The sequence below is a fragment of the Pleuronectes platessa genome, chromosome 18 (genome assembly GCF_947347685.1).
Source record: "Pleuronectes platessa chromosome 18, fPlePla1.1, whole genome shotgun sequence".
In the NCBI taxonomy this organism is placed as follows: domain Eukaryota; kingdom Metazoa; phylum Chordata; class Actinopteri; order Pleuronectiformes; family Pleuronectidae; genus Pleuronectes; species Pleuronectes platessa.
In genome coordinates this window covers 6,895,841-6,915,040 of record NC_070643.1, presented here as the reverse complement: position 1 = coordinate 6,915,040, position 19,200 = coordinate 6,895,841, and the positions used below count along the sequence as shown (strand labels likewise).

Sequence of the window (19,200 nt, the reverse complement as noted above, 5' to 3'; positions counted from 1 at the left end):
CCTCAACCGCTTCTCAGGGCTGCAGTCCAGCCCCTCACCTCAACCCTCCACCACTCCTCCACAAAACACAGACTCTGACGTCAGGAAAACTCTGGGAAGGTATGAGATAACAACCCTGTGTGATTTTAAGGGCAGTGATAATAATTTGTAGTAGGTTCCAAATTGGTTGAAAAAAGCTTTACATTTAGAGATTCTCATTTACACTGACATCCTTCCTGACTCTTTGTTTATTCGTCCCCCACCAGTGGCAGCACAGGCAGAAAGCGAAGAAAGCGTGGAAGGCGTGGCCCTTAGGTCCGTGACGGCCTTCTTCACCTGGCTGCGGGAGGCGGAGCAGGAGTCTGAAGATAATTGATGAGGGGAGACCCCCAGGGGACATGGCGTAGTAGAACTACGTGTGCTTGAGCAGGACGACATGTTTACGGCTGGAATTTTTTCTGAAGAAACTTAAAAGATGCATGTGTTCTCTTGAATAAACTAACTTTCAGATGAAAATGATGTTTCCTCGTCATCTCGTTATATTTCTCTTGTTTATGATGAAGAACAAGGGACGATCACATGTGTTTTTATGAATTTATTTCACTTCCATGAAAAAGATCTTAACAGTGAATTTAAATCCTCACAGATCAGATCACATGTCGCCTGAGGAGAGACTGTGTCATGAATCTACAGTTTATTGAGACTTTAGTCAAACTCAGAATTGTTGCATTAAGATGTTTGATGAAGTTCAGACTCTTCATCTGCACTGAGTGAAATCATCATCACTATTATTTTATTTACGTATTCTGGAGTATTTGGAAATGGGTGTTGCAAAATGGCTCAATAGCGCCACCTGGAACGCAGCCCCTAGGTTTCCAAACGACCAATCTTCACCAAAATCAGAACACGAAAAAGCCTCAAGGAGCATTGTCAAAAATATGACTGGAAGCCCGCCATTTTGGCCATATTTCAACTTTACTTTGACATACTTGTCCTAGGGCTTTCATCAGATCGACTTAAAATTTAGGAGAGTGTCATCAAAACAAGATGGAGAACAAAACTGCCTCGAAAATCAACTTTTCGTCACACTGTGTGACTGTGGAGTCAAAGTTTGATTACACGCCATCACAAAACAAGCTTATGTATCTTAGACACATTTGGTCCAAACATGTGCAAACTAGACATATACGAAAAGAGTCAAAACCTTATGACATCTACACAGAAATCGTGACTTAAAATCACAGTGCCCCCTGGTGGAAACAAGAAATGTCTTGTTTTTGTAACGTCTTACACTTGTGTGTTCCTCCTTATCCACTTTTCACAACCATGTCATAAACATTTATTAAGTTTACACAGCCATATCCCTACATGAAATACATTAATCAACTGTATGCCTGCGCACATGCAAATACAAATATACAGACACTGATAGTTTTTTTTTTATTAATACAGATTTTGTGTGTTTTTTCAAGGAAACATAAACTTGAAGAGATATAGAGTGCTACTTAAAGCTGTTCACTATGCCACCAGTATATTGAATTGTCTGTGATAGAGTGCTGGAATTAATATTCTGCATTGATGATGTTAGAATGAATACTAGATGTTCAGTTTACTTCTCTTAGTGAGTTTGGAACTCGTGCATGCGTAGGTCTAAAATGGTGGAAAACAGGGGCTCTCCATCTCTGAGGGTCGAGGTTTATAAATAAAGTAGCAGCTCAAGTGGAAAATATAGTAAGGCAAAAAATATAGTAATATGAGTAAATATAGAAATATATACAAAAATAGGGATAATTCTACAGATTTTTCCTATTATTATTATCAGCCCTTAGGTTTCCCTTTGACCGATCTACACCAAAATTGGAAGACAGGTGTATCGCGACCAGTCATAAAAAGTATCAAGGGGCATTATGAAAAACTCCACAGAAGCCGGCCAATTTTCATATAGTGGCCATTTTGACCATATTCACCATTTTTAAATTTTACATACTTGTCCCAGGGCTTTCATCAGGTCAACTTCAAATTAAGATGAGTGTCATCACAACAATGTGGAGATAAAAACTGATTTAAAGATCTATTTGTCGTCACACCATGTGACCGTGGCGTCAAAGTTTGATTAAATGCATCAAAACACAAGGTTCTGTATATCTCGGACATACATTGTCCAATCGAGTCCAAACTAGACATGTAAGACAAAAGTCCCAGCTTGATGACATCTTCACAGAAATTATGACTTGAAAACCCAACGCCCCCTGGTGGCTACAGGAAGTGACATGTTTTATACTTTGATGAACTGCTCCTGGCTGCTTTACAATAAACAGCTCAAAGGAGCTCAGGCAAGTCATCGGATCATGGCCAGAATTGTGACATTTCCTCAAACCGTGTAAACATTGATGTGCGGCAAAGGATAGTCCTTTGCCAAAGGACACAATGTTGTCATAACTCCACTCTGCATTGTCCTAACACTACCAAACTTCTGTCTCCTGATTAGAGTCCGAGCCTGAACAGCTCTATGTGTCAATATTTCCTCAGTATCATAGCGCAACCTACTGATTCGCCATGAAACAGGAAGTACTTTGTTAATCCAGTCTGCATTATCTAACCAGCTCCGAACTATTGACCTATGATCACAATCCTGATCTGAACAGCTCCATGTTTTAATATTAGTTCAGGGTCATAGCGTCACCTCCTGACCTCCTGATGGTGACATTGTCCAATTGACACATAATCAGAGTGCCTCCTTGAATAGCTCTATATGTCTGTGCGTAATAATAGTGATGGCCCCACCAACTGGCAACAGGAAGTAAGCTTTGTTTTACAACTATAATTCGAATTACATAAAATGTTCACAGTGGGATGTGCTATTTGATAGCGTGGACCGTAATGAGCAATTAGCAGGCAAGGATTGACGTCACGTGACGGACGCAGGAAGTGAAGCTTTTATCCTTGCCACATTGCACAACACGCATGCAACGCGGAGACGTGCGCTTTGGTCATCGATCGCTTTCTCCACCGACCGCAACAGGCTTCAACGTGCGGGGGCTCTGGCCCGTCAGTGCTACAATGCAGCCCTAGTTTATGTTGTCATCGCTCAGACCTGCACTCCGACCTGCACTCCGACCACATAGTCCTTTCACACATTCCTGTTGCTCTGCCAGTGGTTAGAAACAGGGAAAATGCGGTGGCCCCCTGGTTTGAGGCTGCCTTCAGGTGCCTTAAGGACAAGCTCCATTCAGTACCTAAAAGCCACAGAGCTGCTTTACCTTCTATATTTTGTACGTGTGTCGCAATGAGCTGTTATAAATGTTTGGTTAGTAAATATTTTCAACTACTGAGCTTACATTTCCTGGAAGATAATGTACAACAGTCCTGCTTACTCTAAAAGGTCCAGCATCAGAAACCTTAAATGTGACATGCCAACAAACTGATGATGCAATAATAGCACTATTTTTATTATTATAATTATAATTGGCAGTAGCAGTAGACCTTGTAGTGGTAATATGGTTAACAGTGGATGTTCAGTTTTTTTCTCTTTATTGAAAATAGAAACATTTACAAACATTGTGGTGTAGAGATCATAACCTTCAACTCCTTTTTATGTACAAGACTCGTTAGTAATAAGGATAACTTAGTTAGATAAATAAGACAAACCATAAGTAATATAAAATAAATTGAATCAAAGAGAATAATAAATACTCTAGTAAAGTCAACAAGTTAAAGTAAATAACTAAATTAATACATAGATTGAAAAATAGTAATAAAAGTAAAGATAAAACAAGTTACCCTAATTGCTGTAGAGGTCATGGAGGTCAGTCATCAAATACTATCAGTTCATCATAAGCTGTTCGTCTGTGAGTGTAGAGAAGGTAGAAGAGAAAGTAAAAGTTAATAACTAAATACATTGATTGAAAAGAAATATAATACAATTAAAAAGTACTAATTAAATAATGAGTTACCCTAACTGCATATCAATTATTTCCAGTCCATCATGAGCTCTAAGAAGATGTTTGACCTGTAGTATGTAGCAGTGGGAGAACTGGTGATCACAGGAACTGTGATCCTCTGTCAAATCCCAGGTCTATCCTCGTGTGGGTGTTTATAATAGTAGGGAAAAGTCCGATGTGACGCGAACGCAGCCTCTCTGGTATTTCTGGCAGCACGTGAAGGCACCACAGGTCCATCCTCCCCGGCACCAACAGTCCGGTCAACAACACTTCTGCCGCCGCCGCCGCTGCTCCGACCGCCCGCAATAAGTCTGCGAGCCTCCGCTGTCTCACACACCGACATGGACGCCCTCAGGTCGGCGGGGAGAGCCATCATCCGCAGCCCCAGCCTGGCCAAACAGTCGTGGAGCTCCGGCAGACACACAAGTAAGAGAAGAGCTTCATAGGAACATGTGTTTGTTTTGACTTTGGAACGTTGTTTTTGAACGTTTCAAAGTTGACTTGGACTTCACCTGGAACCCCCGAGGCACGGACAGTTGTTTGTTTGACAACTTTAATCAACGTGTCCGAAGCTTTTTCGATTTTTCAAAACGTGATGTTGTAAGCGACAAAATTAAGTTGAAACATGTGGAAGTTTTGTGTTTGACAAAATCCGCTGCAAAGGAAATGATGGGTGGTGGTGGGGGGGAAGGAAAACGCTCAAAGACGCGTCGGTTGTTTTCTCCTGTTCGGTGACGTTTTACACATCTTATATTCCTGTTGTCCTGAGGAATGAGTTTCCAATACATCCTGTTTATTTTATATCCTGGAAGTTAACGTTGTTAGGAACCTTGTCAAACGACCCGAGAAGAAGCCACTGTTTCCCTTCGTCTCATTTTGGATCAAGTCTATTCCTCTTGGGAAATAGTACATTTGCTTGTTTTCAGTGCAGCTCATCTTGTGTCTTTTAATATTCTGGAAATACGTGTAATCATGAGCCTTGACAGACAATGAGTTGCCAAATCAAAGCAGTTCTCTAGTTGGGTTCCATTTTGGACCAATTATAGTTGTGGAAATCATTTTAGTTTGCTTGCTCGTCCTGTTTCTTTAGTATCATGGAAGTAAATAATAATAGTTGAACTATTTTGATTTACATACTTGAAATCATCTCACTCTCATAGCTTCTCTTGTGTGCGTATATATATATTTAAATATATATACACATTTTTAATTTGGAAAAACTTTTTTATTATGATATATTTTAAATAGTTTTTAATCATTGGCATATCCAGTTAATTGTTTGATTGCCCTGATGAAAGCCTTAATGGCTGAAACAATCGGGATTGTTTTACTGTTGAAATGATTTAACATCCATGGGCCTTTTCAACTTGGTTAAAATATATCAATCCCGAAACGTAAGAGCACCAGAGGGACAGCACTATACTAGCTTACCTTTTCTTTTACGAAACTTATCTTATTGCCTTGTTAAACTCTCTTTAGCAGTATTTTGGATTTGTGAATAACACCTCCAGAGTTTGTGCAGAGTTCGTGGTCAAAAACTACAACTCATAGTGACCCTATCTTCTGCTCAAGCGCCATTCAGCCGGGCAGGAAGCTTGCCCCCCCCCGAAACACACACACAGTCGCACACATACACACACACTGCAACACTAACTTGAAACGCCTTTTAAATGCCACTCTGGCGACCATTGTAGCTCTCAAGGGCCACTTTGTAAGCTAAATCTGACTTGATCCCGGCCGGGTGGCGTGGAAAGCCTTGAAAGCTCCTCGGCCTGTGACCAAGAGGACGAGGCAGGAATGCGGCCTCGGGTCAGTCAGTGCACGGCCCCTGTTGGCCGTAGCTGGTCTATTTTAAATTCCATCAGAAAGGTGTAAATGGAGGTACAATAAACGTACAGGCTGGATCACATAAACACATCCTACATTGGCACAAGTAACTTTATCATACAGAGGTCAAGCTGTCTGAAATGCTCACTTTTTCGCCCCTTTTTTGATTTGTAGCAGAGAGTTAAACCAGCCTGCTTTGACCAAGCAACGGGATTTATTTGCGAATTAGCTAGTTCTTTTCGACTGAGGTGTTTCCATGAGGCATTTTGACTTTAATTGGGTTCTTGCTCTAATTATGACTGGAATTAAAAGCTCCTTGTAAATGCAGCCAGTGTGACCCACTTGTTGTTGAAGTGGTGTATTGTAGTATAGATTACAAGGTCTTCTCTGGGCTGCAGGGCACACATTCCTCCCCAGCGCCGACCCACATCGGCCAGTCCTGACTTCAAGGTCTCCAGCGGGACCAAGTCATCGGGCAACAGGTACTGTCAGGACCAGTGGACCAGGAGAGACATGAAGCATTTCAAACAGATATTACCAATAATGGGGCTCTAGGTTTCTTCACTTTGCATCGAGGACAGACCTTTTCAACCACATGAGGACAAACCCCATATTCTTTTTAATGGCAGTGGCTTCCCCGCTCCGTGACCACTGCTCTTTTCTGCCCTCGCCAGGGACCAGCCAGAGGGTGCTCGTCTGCCGCAAATAGTCTTCTTCCAGGGACTTCCTCGAATAGAAGCGTGTAACTCAGACTGACGCATAGTGACGTCAGAACCAGTGCCAGAATGGGAATATTTCTTCCCTATTATGAAGCAGTTACTTTTCAAAGGCTGCGAGAACCAGTCGAAAATATCTTCACCTGCTTTAAATTTGCTTGGAGTCTAAGGCTCTCCTGGAGACCGGAGCGAGTGGAATCAGTATTTTTCCTCAGTTGCAGATCCAGCGGGTTGTATTTAATGCGATTGACCAGAACTCACCAGATCATAGGAATCTGTGTTAAGTTGTGAGAGGAGCCAAAGAGTCTAACTCAGTGAAAGGCTGGTCTCTGTAGACTGGCCTGCACTGTGAGGACAGATATGAGAAGATATATGATGAGGCTTATTGTAAAGAAGCCCTGCTCCTCCTGCACATGACCTCATGGGGTCAGGGAGCAAGGACTCTGATATGTTAACATATCAGTGCCTTAACCTACTGAGTGGTTTATGGCTCCAATTTTTGCAGAGGGGCCAATGACATGTCCAACATTCATGCACGATTCCTGATTCAGTAAGGTTTACCTCTATCTTTGTTTACTGTTAGCACTAGCTTTGATTCAAAGCCACAAATCATTAGATATAGTATAAATTGTATCTAATGATTGTTCGTTGTTCAAGCACATTGTCTACTTAAAAATATCTTTTAACAACACTGTTACTTTTCTTAGTAAGTGAGTAAACTTTAATTTTAAAAGCTACTGACAGGACAGGGGCAGTTGAGGGACAAATCAGATTTTAGCTGGAGCCAGTTCCCCCCTGTCCTGGCCTCTAGATCCACCCCTGACTTTGATTCTGATGTTTCCACGAGTTGCATAGTCCGATTGAGATGTCAAGCAGTTAGTAACTGCTGAATGTCAATGTTGCAAAGGCTGACCAAGATTGAATGACTTGATTATTGCTTATTCCGAGTATGACCTTATTTCTGTTAAGGTTATCAGATTCTGCTGTTTCCATGAAAGTGTCCTATTCAAACGATTGTCTTAATGTTTATTTGAATCTTTCCGTCTGAATGAGTGACCGTATGTCTCTAAAAACACCTGCAGGGACGTCCAGAACCTCTCAAGAAGTTAAACATTCAGTAGAAACCATAAGATCATTTCCAATCCGTTTGGATCCCTTTAATTCTGAGTTGTTGTTTTATTTTAGCCTTGTGGACGTTTATCAGTGGAGTTAAAAGAAATGTTAAACGGTGGCAGATGTTGGTATGGTAAAAAGGGTGATTTGGCTCAAAGTGCTTTTGTGGTTCTAAGTTGCAGAACTGCACTTGGTGGTTTCCACAGTGATTCAGTGTTTGGTGCAGACACACAAATCAGCCAGGATGTGAATTGCCTGTCAGTTTGGTCCTTTTTGGATCAGAACACTTGTTGACACCGTGTTCGACAAAGGATTTAATGTGTGAACTCATCCATCAGTGTAGGGTTGAGAACCAGAAGACGAGAGCCTTACCTTATCTCTTTTTAAATCGCCTCTTTTTTCGTACTTTCCCACTCTCATCAGAGACATGGCCACTTAACCTGCCATCACAAAAACGCTTATTATTTTCTTTTACATCCAGACAATTTTTTCTGTCAACACAAACTTATTGTCGGCTTGTATTTCCAGCAGAGACACCTGGTTTCAGTTGGACTCAGTTCGCATGTGCACACAACTGCTTCCTCTCATGCAACGCTTTGTGTGACCTTTGATCCGACAGCCCTGCACTCTGTGGTAGAGCAGTGACTGGTACCTCTACTAACCACTGCTGCTTTCATTTTTTTTCTCAGGACAGACTAAACTGATTCTGACAGTTTGGTCCTTAATTACTGTCATTCTCCAGGTTTATGATCTTTTGGTGACCACAGTTAATCCAGAGTGTTGTTCTGCCCATATCTCTATTTACATTACTGATTCCATTCACTCAAGACTACACTTGCACTCAAATACCCCCTGCTTGTCCTTAGATATGCTCTGTTTGTGCCCTAACTGTGCACTTGCGCATTTTGTGGTTGCTTGGACAGATTTCCTGTGCTCCAGCTTCAGCTGTTCTCCTCGTGCTGGAGTGTCAATCACCCCAAGACTTGTTCCCACAATGAGGGTGGGACGATACCTGACATTCTATTGGTTGAGGAACAAAATATCAGAGGGCAAGCAGTTTGAGCATAAGCAGAGCAAATCTAAGCACAAGCGGGCAGGGTATATTTGAGCGAGAGTGCAGGCTTTTAAGTGTAAGCAATTCAACCTCTGAAAGGGTAAACCCTGCTCTCAAACTAAAAGACAACTCTTGAATGAAGATGAGGGAAAAAATAAACCTATAGTCCAGTCTATCCTAGAACAGTCTGTAAAACCAGCAATGGAACCTGCTGCAGCCATCATGCTAAAAGTCTTATGGGTGACCCCTTAATGTGTTTAAATTTAGTTAAGGACGGCGGTTCAATCTAAGAAAAAATAAAGAAACAACTAAATACACAATTATCAGCCACAGAGAAAAGTATGTTCCTGTGATTCCTTTTTCATTAACTTCATTAACTTAATACTTAGAATCTGGACAAAACCAAAATTAAACTTTGAATCTAAACAAAACCAAGCTTATGCAATCCAGAAATCACACGGAAATCACAGTGCCTAAGTACTTCCTCTCAGAGCTTTGGCTGCAGACTCTGACATATCTGTCCCTCGAGGCTCTCAGAGCGGGGTCCAGGACAACATGGTGTATGTGTTGAGCTGGAATGTAAATTCAACATAATGATTATGAATTAGTGGCTACGAAAAAATTATTCACAACACGGGTAAGGAATGTTGTAATGGTTTTGGCCCGAAGTTTGTCTTGCCATTATAGTTAATTTCAGCCTTTAAGATAAATGTCTTTTATCTGCTTCAATCAAACAAGGATCTCTGTCAAACTCGAGAAAACCTCCATGTCAGTCTGACTTGACAAAGCACAGCCCTCTTTATTTTATTGTGTGTCCACAAGGTGTGCGTGCATGTGTGTGTCAACATGTGTCTACATGAGTGTGTGGTATGCACTACATCCCAGAGGAGTTCAATGCTAGGAGGATGAGTTTCTCGGTATCTGAGATGTTTTTCCTCCCTTGGCTTCTCCCCTCCCTTTTTGCTCTCTGAGGAAATCTCTGTAAACAAAGCCCACGGGGTCAGGGCCAGACAGCCCCTCTCAAAAAAGAAGATAAGAGACTTCATGGAGGTAGCTGCTGTTCTCTGATACTCCTCGTGATCTTCTTAGAGAACATATCAGCTTGCTGTCTTAAATTGTTTTGCAGAAGTTAACATAAAAGTTGAGACATTAATGTACTTTCAGAGAGGCGTATGTGGCCTAGTTTGTGGAAATGTCATGTTACTTTCCTCTTATCACAGTATGTCAGAGTCCATGTATCTTTGCACCCATCTCTTTGCCTTTTTATTGTCAAGCACCATAAGTTGTTTTGGAGTTGAAATATTTACTTTACATCGACCATACCTCTGACCTAGATACCCTGTTTTGCCTTTCCACCTCAGGGAGGGAGCAGATGAAATGGCTCGACTCTAAAAAATCAACGTGGGCTGTTTACATTTCCTCTGATCTGTGTTTTTCTCGAACCCCCTTGAATGTTCTCACGACTAACGTTAATTTTGGAATGGAGGGTAAAGCATCTGTGAAGCTGTAACCAGCTAATATTTTATGTTTTTAACTTGATGAGCGGCACAGTGGTGCAGTGGGTTAGCACTTTTACATCACAGCAACAAGGTTTAAGGTCTGAACCTGACCGCTCTGTTTGAAGTTTGCATGTTGTCTGTGTGGGGTTTCTTCCTCATGCTTCCTGTCCAAATGTGCTGGTTGAGTCGATATCAGACATGCACTGAACTTGAGACATTTTCTGGAAATATTCTAGGGCCTGTATGTGAGAACGGAAACTTCAGTTGCTGCGGCCAAGTTCTGAAACTTTTCCCGCCAGCTCCCAAGAAAAATATCTGGAAAATGTGCGAGTGAGCAGGACATTGGCAGGAGGAATCACCGCAAGCGAGTGAGCGTGTTAATGTTGTTCCCCAGGACATGGAAAAGTGAGAAGACAAAAACAATATCTAAGGATGAAAAAGAGGAGCCATACATGTAGAAGATGCTGTGTGATAGACTTACCAGGCTCTACCCACCACCTACCACCCAGTGTCAGCTGATATAGGCCCCAGCCCTTCTGTGATCCTTTAAGGATAAGTGAAATAGCCAATGAATGAGCTTGATGAATGGGTGCAGCAACTAAATGTTTATTGACCCAATTTTCACGTAATATACATTCATTTTTTCTCTCTCTCCCTGCAGAGCTTCCAGAGAACTGGACTGACACACGGGAGACCATCTTAGAGGGCATGACCTTTAACCTTCGTCACCTTGGCATGACGCTGGTGGACCAGCCTAAGGGAGAGGACCTTTCAGCCGCTGCTGTGAAGAGGATTGTTGCCACGGTAATGGCTGGAGCAACAGTCACAATGTCAAGAAGTTAGATGCTGCGCATTGTAAAGGAGAAGACGACTGAATTTTCATCTTGTGTCTTTTTGTCTTCACTGTCGACAATATCTACCGCAATCTGTCGGAGAAACCACAACAGCTCAAACTGACCTCTCACAAGACCAATTGACCAATCGCTACAAGAAATCGATTTATTTTTATTATTAATGTTGTAGCCCTATTTCAGCCTCATTCTTATAAAATGGGAACTAAATGATTTGCAAGTTGCTTTATGTGCCTTACGTGTGATTGAACAAAGGTCTTGGCTTTACTCTTTCCCAGGCTAAAGCCAGTGGGAAGAAGTCCGAGAAGGTTGCCCTAAAGGTTTCCCCTCAGGGAATAGTGCTGCACGACAGCCTGACCAATAAACTCCTGGAAAAAGTCTCCATTTACAGGTATGTGCAGAGCTGAAGGCTTTTGTAGATTGGTGGCATATCAGCGTGTTGTTCCATTTACAAAGCCGTCAGGTAGATTAATGCTGTGTAGATGTCCCAGCACGTGGCTTCCTTATCCCATGAACCCTGCTTAAATATTCTACATGCTGTTTGTCTAACCTGTGACCTTTGACCTGCAGAATATCCTACTGCACAGTGGACAAGCTGCACGACAAAGTGTTTGCTTACATCGCTCAGAGCACCCTAAACGGGACCCTGGAGTGCCACGCCTACCTCTGCTCCAAGAGGAAAGTGGTGAGTTGTTAGACTCGGGCATCAGTGCTCTCATGTTTAATGCAAGATCAGGATGAATAACGAGAGCGCAGTGAGTTTTAAATTGACTCAACATCACCTCATTATGAATTTCTCAGTCAGAGTCTTGTGTATGTTTCTCTGTGGTTTGAATATTTGAGTATCGAAACTAGGAAAAATGCTTTAAAGTCTGAAACTCAGTGTTTAAAAGTAAAAGAACATACACGTTAAAGTCAGTTTTTTTGACCGGCTAATATTTTTTGGGAAACATCTGTAAACATTATTTTTTGTGGTGAGTTTTCTTTCTTCAAATCTGCAGCACTGATTTTAAAGTGTTTTTTAAGACATTATCAGAGTCTCAAAAAATGTTCACTGACCATCAGTATCGGAGTTTCTGTAGGAATCACGTGATTCACAAGCTCGCAAATGTGAAAAAGTCTCTGAGAAGTGGATGTTGTTTCCTCCACTCTGAAATAAGTGCAACAGGACTGAACGTCTCCGTCTGTAAAGTTTCTAAATATGTTTTACAACAGACATGCACCAGTTTTCAGATCTCATGTAAGGCCTCAAAACTTTGTTTCAATTGTGCAAAACGATATTTTTTATTTCAACCTTTTTTCAGTTTCCCAATACAGCATGGTACTTATTCCTTAGATTCAAACCTTTCGGCATTTTCAGGTTGATCATTTGAATCTAGCTGAGCCTGTGACCTCCCGGTCCATTAAGCAGCCGTGACAGTGTTGCATGTTCCGAGTGATTCCTCTTCCTCCAAATGCTCGTTGGAGTAAGATGAACGCCCGGATCCACGATTTGGTCCACACATGATTTTCCTGTAACCGTGCTCCTCTGCATTTCTGACAATGTAGCTCAGTCTCCCCTCTTCCTCCTTCCTAAGAGGAAACCCTAGAAGTGAAGCTCCTTGTGCCCTCTGTCTTCTTCCTGTGTGTTGAAAAGCAGAAGGGCACTTTTCCTCTCATCTTACCTTCAACCACACTTATCCCACTTCTCTCCCAGGATAACATGATAATACCCTGCTTCCTTTATACTTGAGGACATCAGGCTTATGGAGATGTTGCTAATGACCTCTTTCTGTCCTCGGCCATAGCAGCACTCACTTCTATGATTTAACTATTGGAAACAACTTACTTTCTATGGTTTCTTATTAAAATGATATTCCTCATAGCCTCCAGTCTCTTCTTAATGAATGAATAGTCTTATCTTGTGGCACAACTAGTAATGTCAAACACAGAAGTGATTGTGGTGGCGAGAGAAATATAAATCATAACTTCTGGGGACAACTGTATTATCAGCTTTGCTTGTTTTTAAATCAAGTCTTTCACTATTGTGAATTTTAATCAAATTGTACAGTTCATACATTTACCAGTTAACTAATTGTGCATCTAGCTATAGCTATAGGTTCCCAACATTGTTGCTTTTTTACAGCCACTGTCGAGGCTAAACTGATGTGGGAGAAAATAACAGTACTGTCATTGATTGACATATTGGAAAGACACAGCCTTTTGGCTCCTGTCTACATTCTGGGTAAAACAGGGACAAAATAGCTCGGGCTCTGTTTTATCTGCAATAATCAGAGATAACTGATGTATCAACCAGCCTCTAGTTGAAATACCACTTTCATCATTACCACAACAACAGGATCCGTTCACAAAATAAATGGCTCTTTGTGATCAAGGTCCCCAATAATCGTTCTCATGTTTAACACAGAGGAACTCTCTTCACTCACGGACTGTTACAAACTGTATTTCTCTCCTGCTCTCCAGGCTCAGGCTGTGGCTCTGACTGTGGCCCAGGCCTTCACAGTAGCTTTTGAACTCTGGCAAGTGGCCAAAGAAGGTAGACACCTCGCTCCCCACTCGTCAAGTCCTTGACATGACACGCACACGCACACCATCTTGACTTGCTTGTGTTATGTCTCTGTACAACTCTCTCCCTAGAGAAAGGGAAAAGAGGGACGTCTGGTTCAGCTGGAGAAACCAGCAGCAGCTCTCATTCAGAGAGATCTAACAGCCTGGGGAGTCTGAAGGGGACAGGTAGGAAAACGAGGGTCTGCAGTAAGGCGTGTAGTTCTGTGAAACTGTTCCCAGGCTCAGCACAGGGCTTTGAATCATTGACCGTGAGTAAAGATGGACGACTTGTCTCCACTTCCTTCAACTGTATAATAATGAAGCCAAAATATCACAGAAACGGTCGTGGCCATCTTGCACTAATGATGCCATTCAGAGAGCAGTTATTGTGGTGTAGAGCCAACGCTGGTCAGCTGTCCATCAGGACGTTTTACCCTGTTTTATACCATCAAACAAAACTCAACCAAAATGACAGAAACCATCTTTGAGGAAAATGTATTTGTTGTGTTTATAAACTTTTGAATGTGATCTAATGTGTAATCTGTTAATAATTGAGGTGGTCAGGTTTCTAACTCATACTGCAGCCAGCCACCAGGGGGTGCTCGGGATCATTGAGCTTCACTTTTTGGGAGCAGTCATGTGGTCCATCTTTAATTACAGTTTACTTCGAATGTATGCTAACATACTCACACTGAAACTAGCATGTTGATATTTAGCATGTACGATATTTGTTAAGCCAAGTGTTGGACATTTTTTGACCTGTTGGTGGCGCTTGATAAAGAGTCTGTTTATAACTTTTCATTCTTGAAGTAACAAACGTTTTTGTACCACGGCAAAGATATTTCAATAAAAAACAAAGATGTCAACCTCATGCTGACACTAGAGCAAAGGTCAGGACATCAGCATCATTGTTTTATTTTGTTCTCAAGGGAATGTAAACAGATAAGGCTAATTTCAAGGCAATCCACTCTGTGGTAAAACAACAATTGACTGTCCTTCCTTTCACTTCCCAACTAGATGTTGCCACAGACAACCTATTGAACTTTGAGGACAGTGAGTATGTTGTGGTTGAGACCAATGGGAATATAGAAGAGGATCAGTTGGACAATCACAGGCCCCCGGAGACCAATAACAATCCTGCCCGGGTACGATTCTCCTCTTCTGCTCTTTCTCAGTGTCTCAAGTCTCCTTCAGCCTGAAGTCTTTATATTCACTTTCCATAAGACATTGTGAGTGAAGTGGCTCAAGCCAGATATCTGTAGCTGACAAATTCTTACATTTAAGTGTCACACATTAATATTTATATATATTTGATAGCCATCCATGAATTATTATATTGTATTTCTGTACTTATCTTCTTTATTTAACGGGGTGTGTGTATTTTTTCCCTCTTTATTTCAGGAAAAAGAGGATGGTTTGGATGAAGCCTTCTCCAGGTGAGATCATGTTTGTTTTAATCGTTTTGTTATCAAGTGAAAATGATTCTGACTGATTCCCCTTCTGCTTTTTTGTTGATGATCACTGTCCCCAAAATTCTGCCGTGTCAAATCCTCCAGTATCTCGTAGCTGCTGATTGGCTCCACATTGCCACTTACTGATGATTTGTGTGTACTGCAGAGTACAAGTCCTCCAGCCTTGGGATTTCCTCAAGGAAATGAAGGATAACCTCGGCAAAAATTATGCAATCACTGACTTATTATAGTTTGGTTGACCACTGAGCTTTAAACTGTCTTCATCTGCTGTGTGTTTGTGTCTCCAGCTGTGCTCTGGATAGCTATGGTTCATGTGCAGGTAAAGTTGAGTACCGCTGTCTCACTGTGTTGTGTAGTGATCTGAGTCACTAACCTAAATCCATTCCATTCAACCATCTCCAAACCCAATGACGCAGTTTATGGGTCAGAAATGTGAAATGGCTTCATGTGTCCTTTATTCACTCCCTCATGGGGAAAGTGTCGACTGGGCTCAGAAAATGAAACTGATTCAAAGTACTGAATTTTAATCATAGTTAAAAAATACCATCATCTCTACCTGTCTCATCATCACCACAAATGAATAACTGTGTGTGTGTGTGTGTGTGTGTGTGTGTGTGTGTGTGTGTGTGTGTGTGTGTGTGTGTGTGTGTGTGTGTGTGTGTGTGTGTGTGTGTGTGTGTGTGTGTGTGTGTGTGTGTGTGTGTGTGTGTGTGTGTGTGTGTGTGTGTGTGTGTGTGTGTGTGTGTGTGTGTACTTATATCTTTGAGAGGACAGTTTTAAGCATGGACCGGACAGAGTGAGGACATTTTCATCGGTCCTCACTTTTTCAATGGGCCGTTTGAGGGTTAAGACTTGGTTTTAGGGTGAGAAGTAGGGTTGAGGCAAGTCGGTTAAGGTTAGGGTAGGGGGCTTGGGAATGTGTAATGTCAATGAGTGTCCTCACTAAGATAGAAGTACAAACGTGTGTTTGTATGTGTGTACCACGGCAATGGAAATAATGGGACTTCAGTGTACACAAAAAGCCTTGTTGTGCAGTGATTGTGTTTGTGGTCAGTAGTATAAAACTGGAGCAGTGGTTCTTAACTGAACCTCAGAGACTGTCCCATTGTTTGTCCCGTGGTTGTAATGAACGTCATGTTTTGAAGTCCTCCTGTCGAACTCCAGCCAGACTCAGTTTTCATGAATTATCTCTGAGAGAAATAAGGCTGTTTGCAGCCAAACAGAACAACACAGATTACAACTGACTTGAGGTTTCAGTTCTATAAAAACAGGTCTGAGCTGCGACACAGTCTGAAGTCAGTCGAAAAAGATCAGCAGAAAGGGAAGACTGTTTTATGTAACTGAGGAAAACACTAATCATACTGCACTGTACTACAAAATACACCATCTTGCTGGACATCTAAGATCATGAATTGTTGCTCATGATGTAACCTTGTTTGACCTCTCAGCTTTTCCCGTGTATCCCAGCTTCAGACTACATGAGTTGGGAGTCATGTAGTCATAGTGACTATATGACTAACTGGGGACAGTGGCTCACACACTACACACCATTTCATAAGGAGAAACCACTGATTACTTCGTCTGATCATCAAATCACAAGCGAGAAGAGACACACTGATTCCTTTCATGGATTCTCATCAAGTTACTGCTCTCTTTCTTAGCCCATGTCCTATCTTTACACCAGGTTGTGTGGAAATCCATTTAGTAGTTTTTTGTATAATCCTGTTCACAAGCAAATCAACCTACAAACTAACAAAAGGGGTAACAACAACATAACAGTGAGTCACTCTGACAGCGGGTGACATGCTCTTTCATTACGATGATTGTGGAAACTGAATCATTCCCACGTACAACACATAAGCTTCTGTTGACAGGCCATCAGGAAGGTGAACTTTGACCCTTGTGTGTCCTCAGCCATGCCCTGCACACTGTCTTCAGAGAATCCCATCCACTGCCAGACACGTAGACATTTTACTTTTGTACACATAAAAAAATGTGTACAACAACTAAAAATATTTAGAAACAGTGCCCAGATGTCCTGGGAAAATTTATTATGAAAAAAATTAAGTGTAAGGCTATACATTTGACATAATCACCCTTGTTTGTTTTGTGGTTTCCCTGGGAATTATTAACAATTAGGGCAATTATGGAATAATAATTAGAACACCTTATTTCTCCTCATCATTTCCTCCTCTGTCTCCTCAGACTGGCAGTGTCGCGTACTAACCCCCAGGTCCTGGACATTGGGGTGACGCCACACGACTGGCTCACAGAACCCGACTGGGACTGCACCAACGGCAACACTCCACACGGTTTCAGCCCATTCGGGGATGATACCTTCGGCTTCTGACCACCACAAACACAGCAGAGGGAGACGACGACTGAGGAGGCGAGGGGGGGGCTCGTCTTTATGGCGCTCTATGAATTAACCAGGCATCAGTGTCCCTGCATATGGAAGATGAGGATCCAGTGAATCCATAAGGGAATAAGTGTAGAACTGTGGGATTACGTTTGGCCACTTCACCTTGTTGCCTCCTTTCACATGGACGATTCTTCACTTGTTTGTGCTGCTCCCTAACGACCAAAGCAATAATCTCTTCTTTCAGAGTCACTCTCCTGTCACCACACTGCCAACATTCCTCTCAAATGTCATCTTATGTCAGCGTCTGACCTTTTTGTTTGTCTAACATTTGTCTGTAGTTTTGGCATCCTAATCTGTGTTTTCTACATGTGACTAGTTATAATTTATAGTTTTATAATTCTTTTTTTGTATATATATATATATATATATATATAAATATATGGATGAAGACAAGAGAAAGATTTAATTGAGACTGATGTACAGACTATCAACAGGCCTTAATAACAGCAGGACAATCAGCTATGCTCCATCTTTCAGTTGTTAATGTACAGTGTCCGTGGATTTATCCTTCCACCGCATCGGACGTATCCTAAAGATTGTTATATTTCTATAATCTGAAAATCAGTAGTATTTTTGTTCATATGAAAAAAACCAGTGGCTCGATCAGAAATGTGCTGTTTACAGGTGGAACTTTTCCTCTGCAGTGTAACAGCGTGTTCTTGAATGAAGCCCGGCAGCGCTCACCATTTCAATGTACATTATAACCAATCAGCATTGTATAGAATAAAAATATATTCATGAATAAAAAACGGGTTGATTTGGTTTATTTGATGTAATTTGTGAACAATTTATGCAGTCGCAGGATGTAGAGCCGAGAAAAGGAACATGGTGTGACTGAGGTTCAAAGTTCAGTCTTGAAGTTTCCATCACAAGTTGTCGTTTTGCTTTTTGTCATTTAAAAGGTTAAGAATCTATGACGAGTATTATGAGAAAAGGTCGATTTAATAAGAAAAGAAGTCAACATTAAAAGACCACATAAATAATTTAACATCAAAAAGGGATAATGAGAATAAAGTTGTAATTTAATGAGTTATAATATTGCAAGAATAAAGTTTTAATCCAATGAGCAAAAAAGTAATATTGTGGGGAATAAAGTCCTAATGAGAAGATAAATTGAGTTTTATGAGAGTAGATAAAGTTTTTTAAGGGAAAGAACCTCTGCTCACTGGAGTTCCACTTCTTCTGGATCTAAAGTCTTGAAACAATCTCTAATATCACAGAGATGTTACCAACGATAACATCACAGTCGACCGCTACCAAAGTCAATTTCCCATAATGGTGTGGTTCGAATAGAATTTTTTTTATGATACTTATAATAATGTGGCGTTGCTGGGACAAAATATTAAGTTATTTGTGAAACATAAATTATAATTTAACAAGATGCTCCACACTCCTCATTTTAACAGACTGATTTTTACAAAAATCGTATTGACATTGAGTAATGTTTGTTCATGTTCACATCAAGAGTAAAATAAGGAGATTGATGCCACCTAAGGCAACAACTAGAAACCAGTTTATGTTCAGAGTGAGAGAGGGAAAGAAACCATTCTCCTTTTCTTCCACAATGAAATTAATGAAGCTTTAAATTATATATTTTTTTCATTATATCATGTGATATAATAAAATACTAAGTCTCCAGGATGAAATCTTGCAGACTAGAGTTTCACAACCATTGCTGAGGTGGGAACTTTGTTTTGGAGGAATTTATTCTAACTGGCTTCAAAGCCAAAAGGGCATGAAACGAACGGGGCCGTCTTCTGGCATTTGTTAGAGCGAGGA

General features: G+C 41.2%; 1 protein-coding gene across 1 annotated transcript; it reads left to right on the top strand.

Moving 5' to 3' along the window:
* Positions 1-4,179: 4,179 nt before the first annotated feature.
* Positions 4,180-18,170, top strand: ldlrap1a (low density lipoprotein receptor adaptor protein 1a). Its single transcript, XM_053447198.1, has 9 exons — positions 4,180-4,346; positions 10,791-10,933; positions 11,259-11,371; positions 11,551-11,665; positions 13,444-13,516; positions 13,618-13,713; positions 14,545-14,672; positions 14,929-14,963; positions 17,205-18,170. Exons 1-9 carry the CDS (start codon positions 4,262-4,264, stop codon positions 17,347-17,349), a joined length of 933 nt encoding a protein of 310 aa, XP_053303173.1. The 5' UTR covers positions 4,180-4,261; the 3' UTR covers positions 17,350-18,170.
* Positions 18,171-19,200: the final 1,030 nt, after the last annotated feature.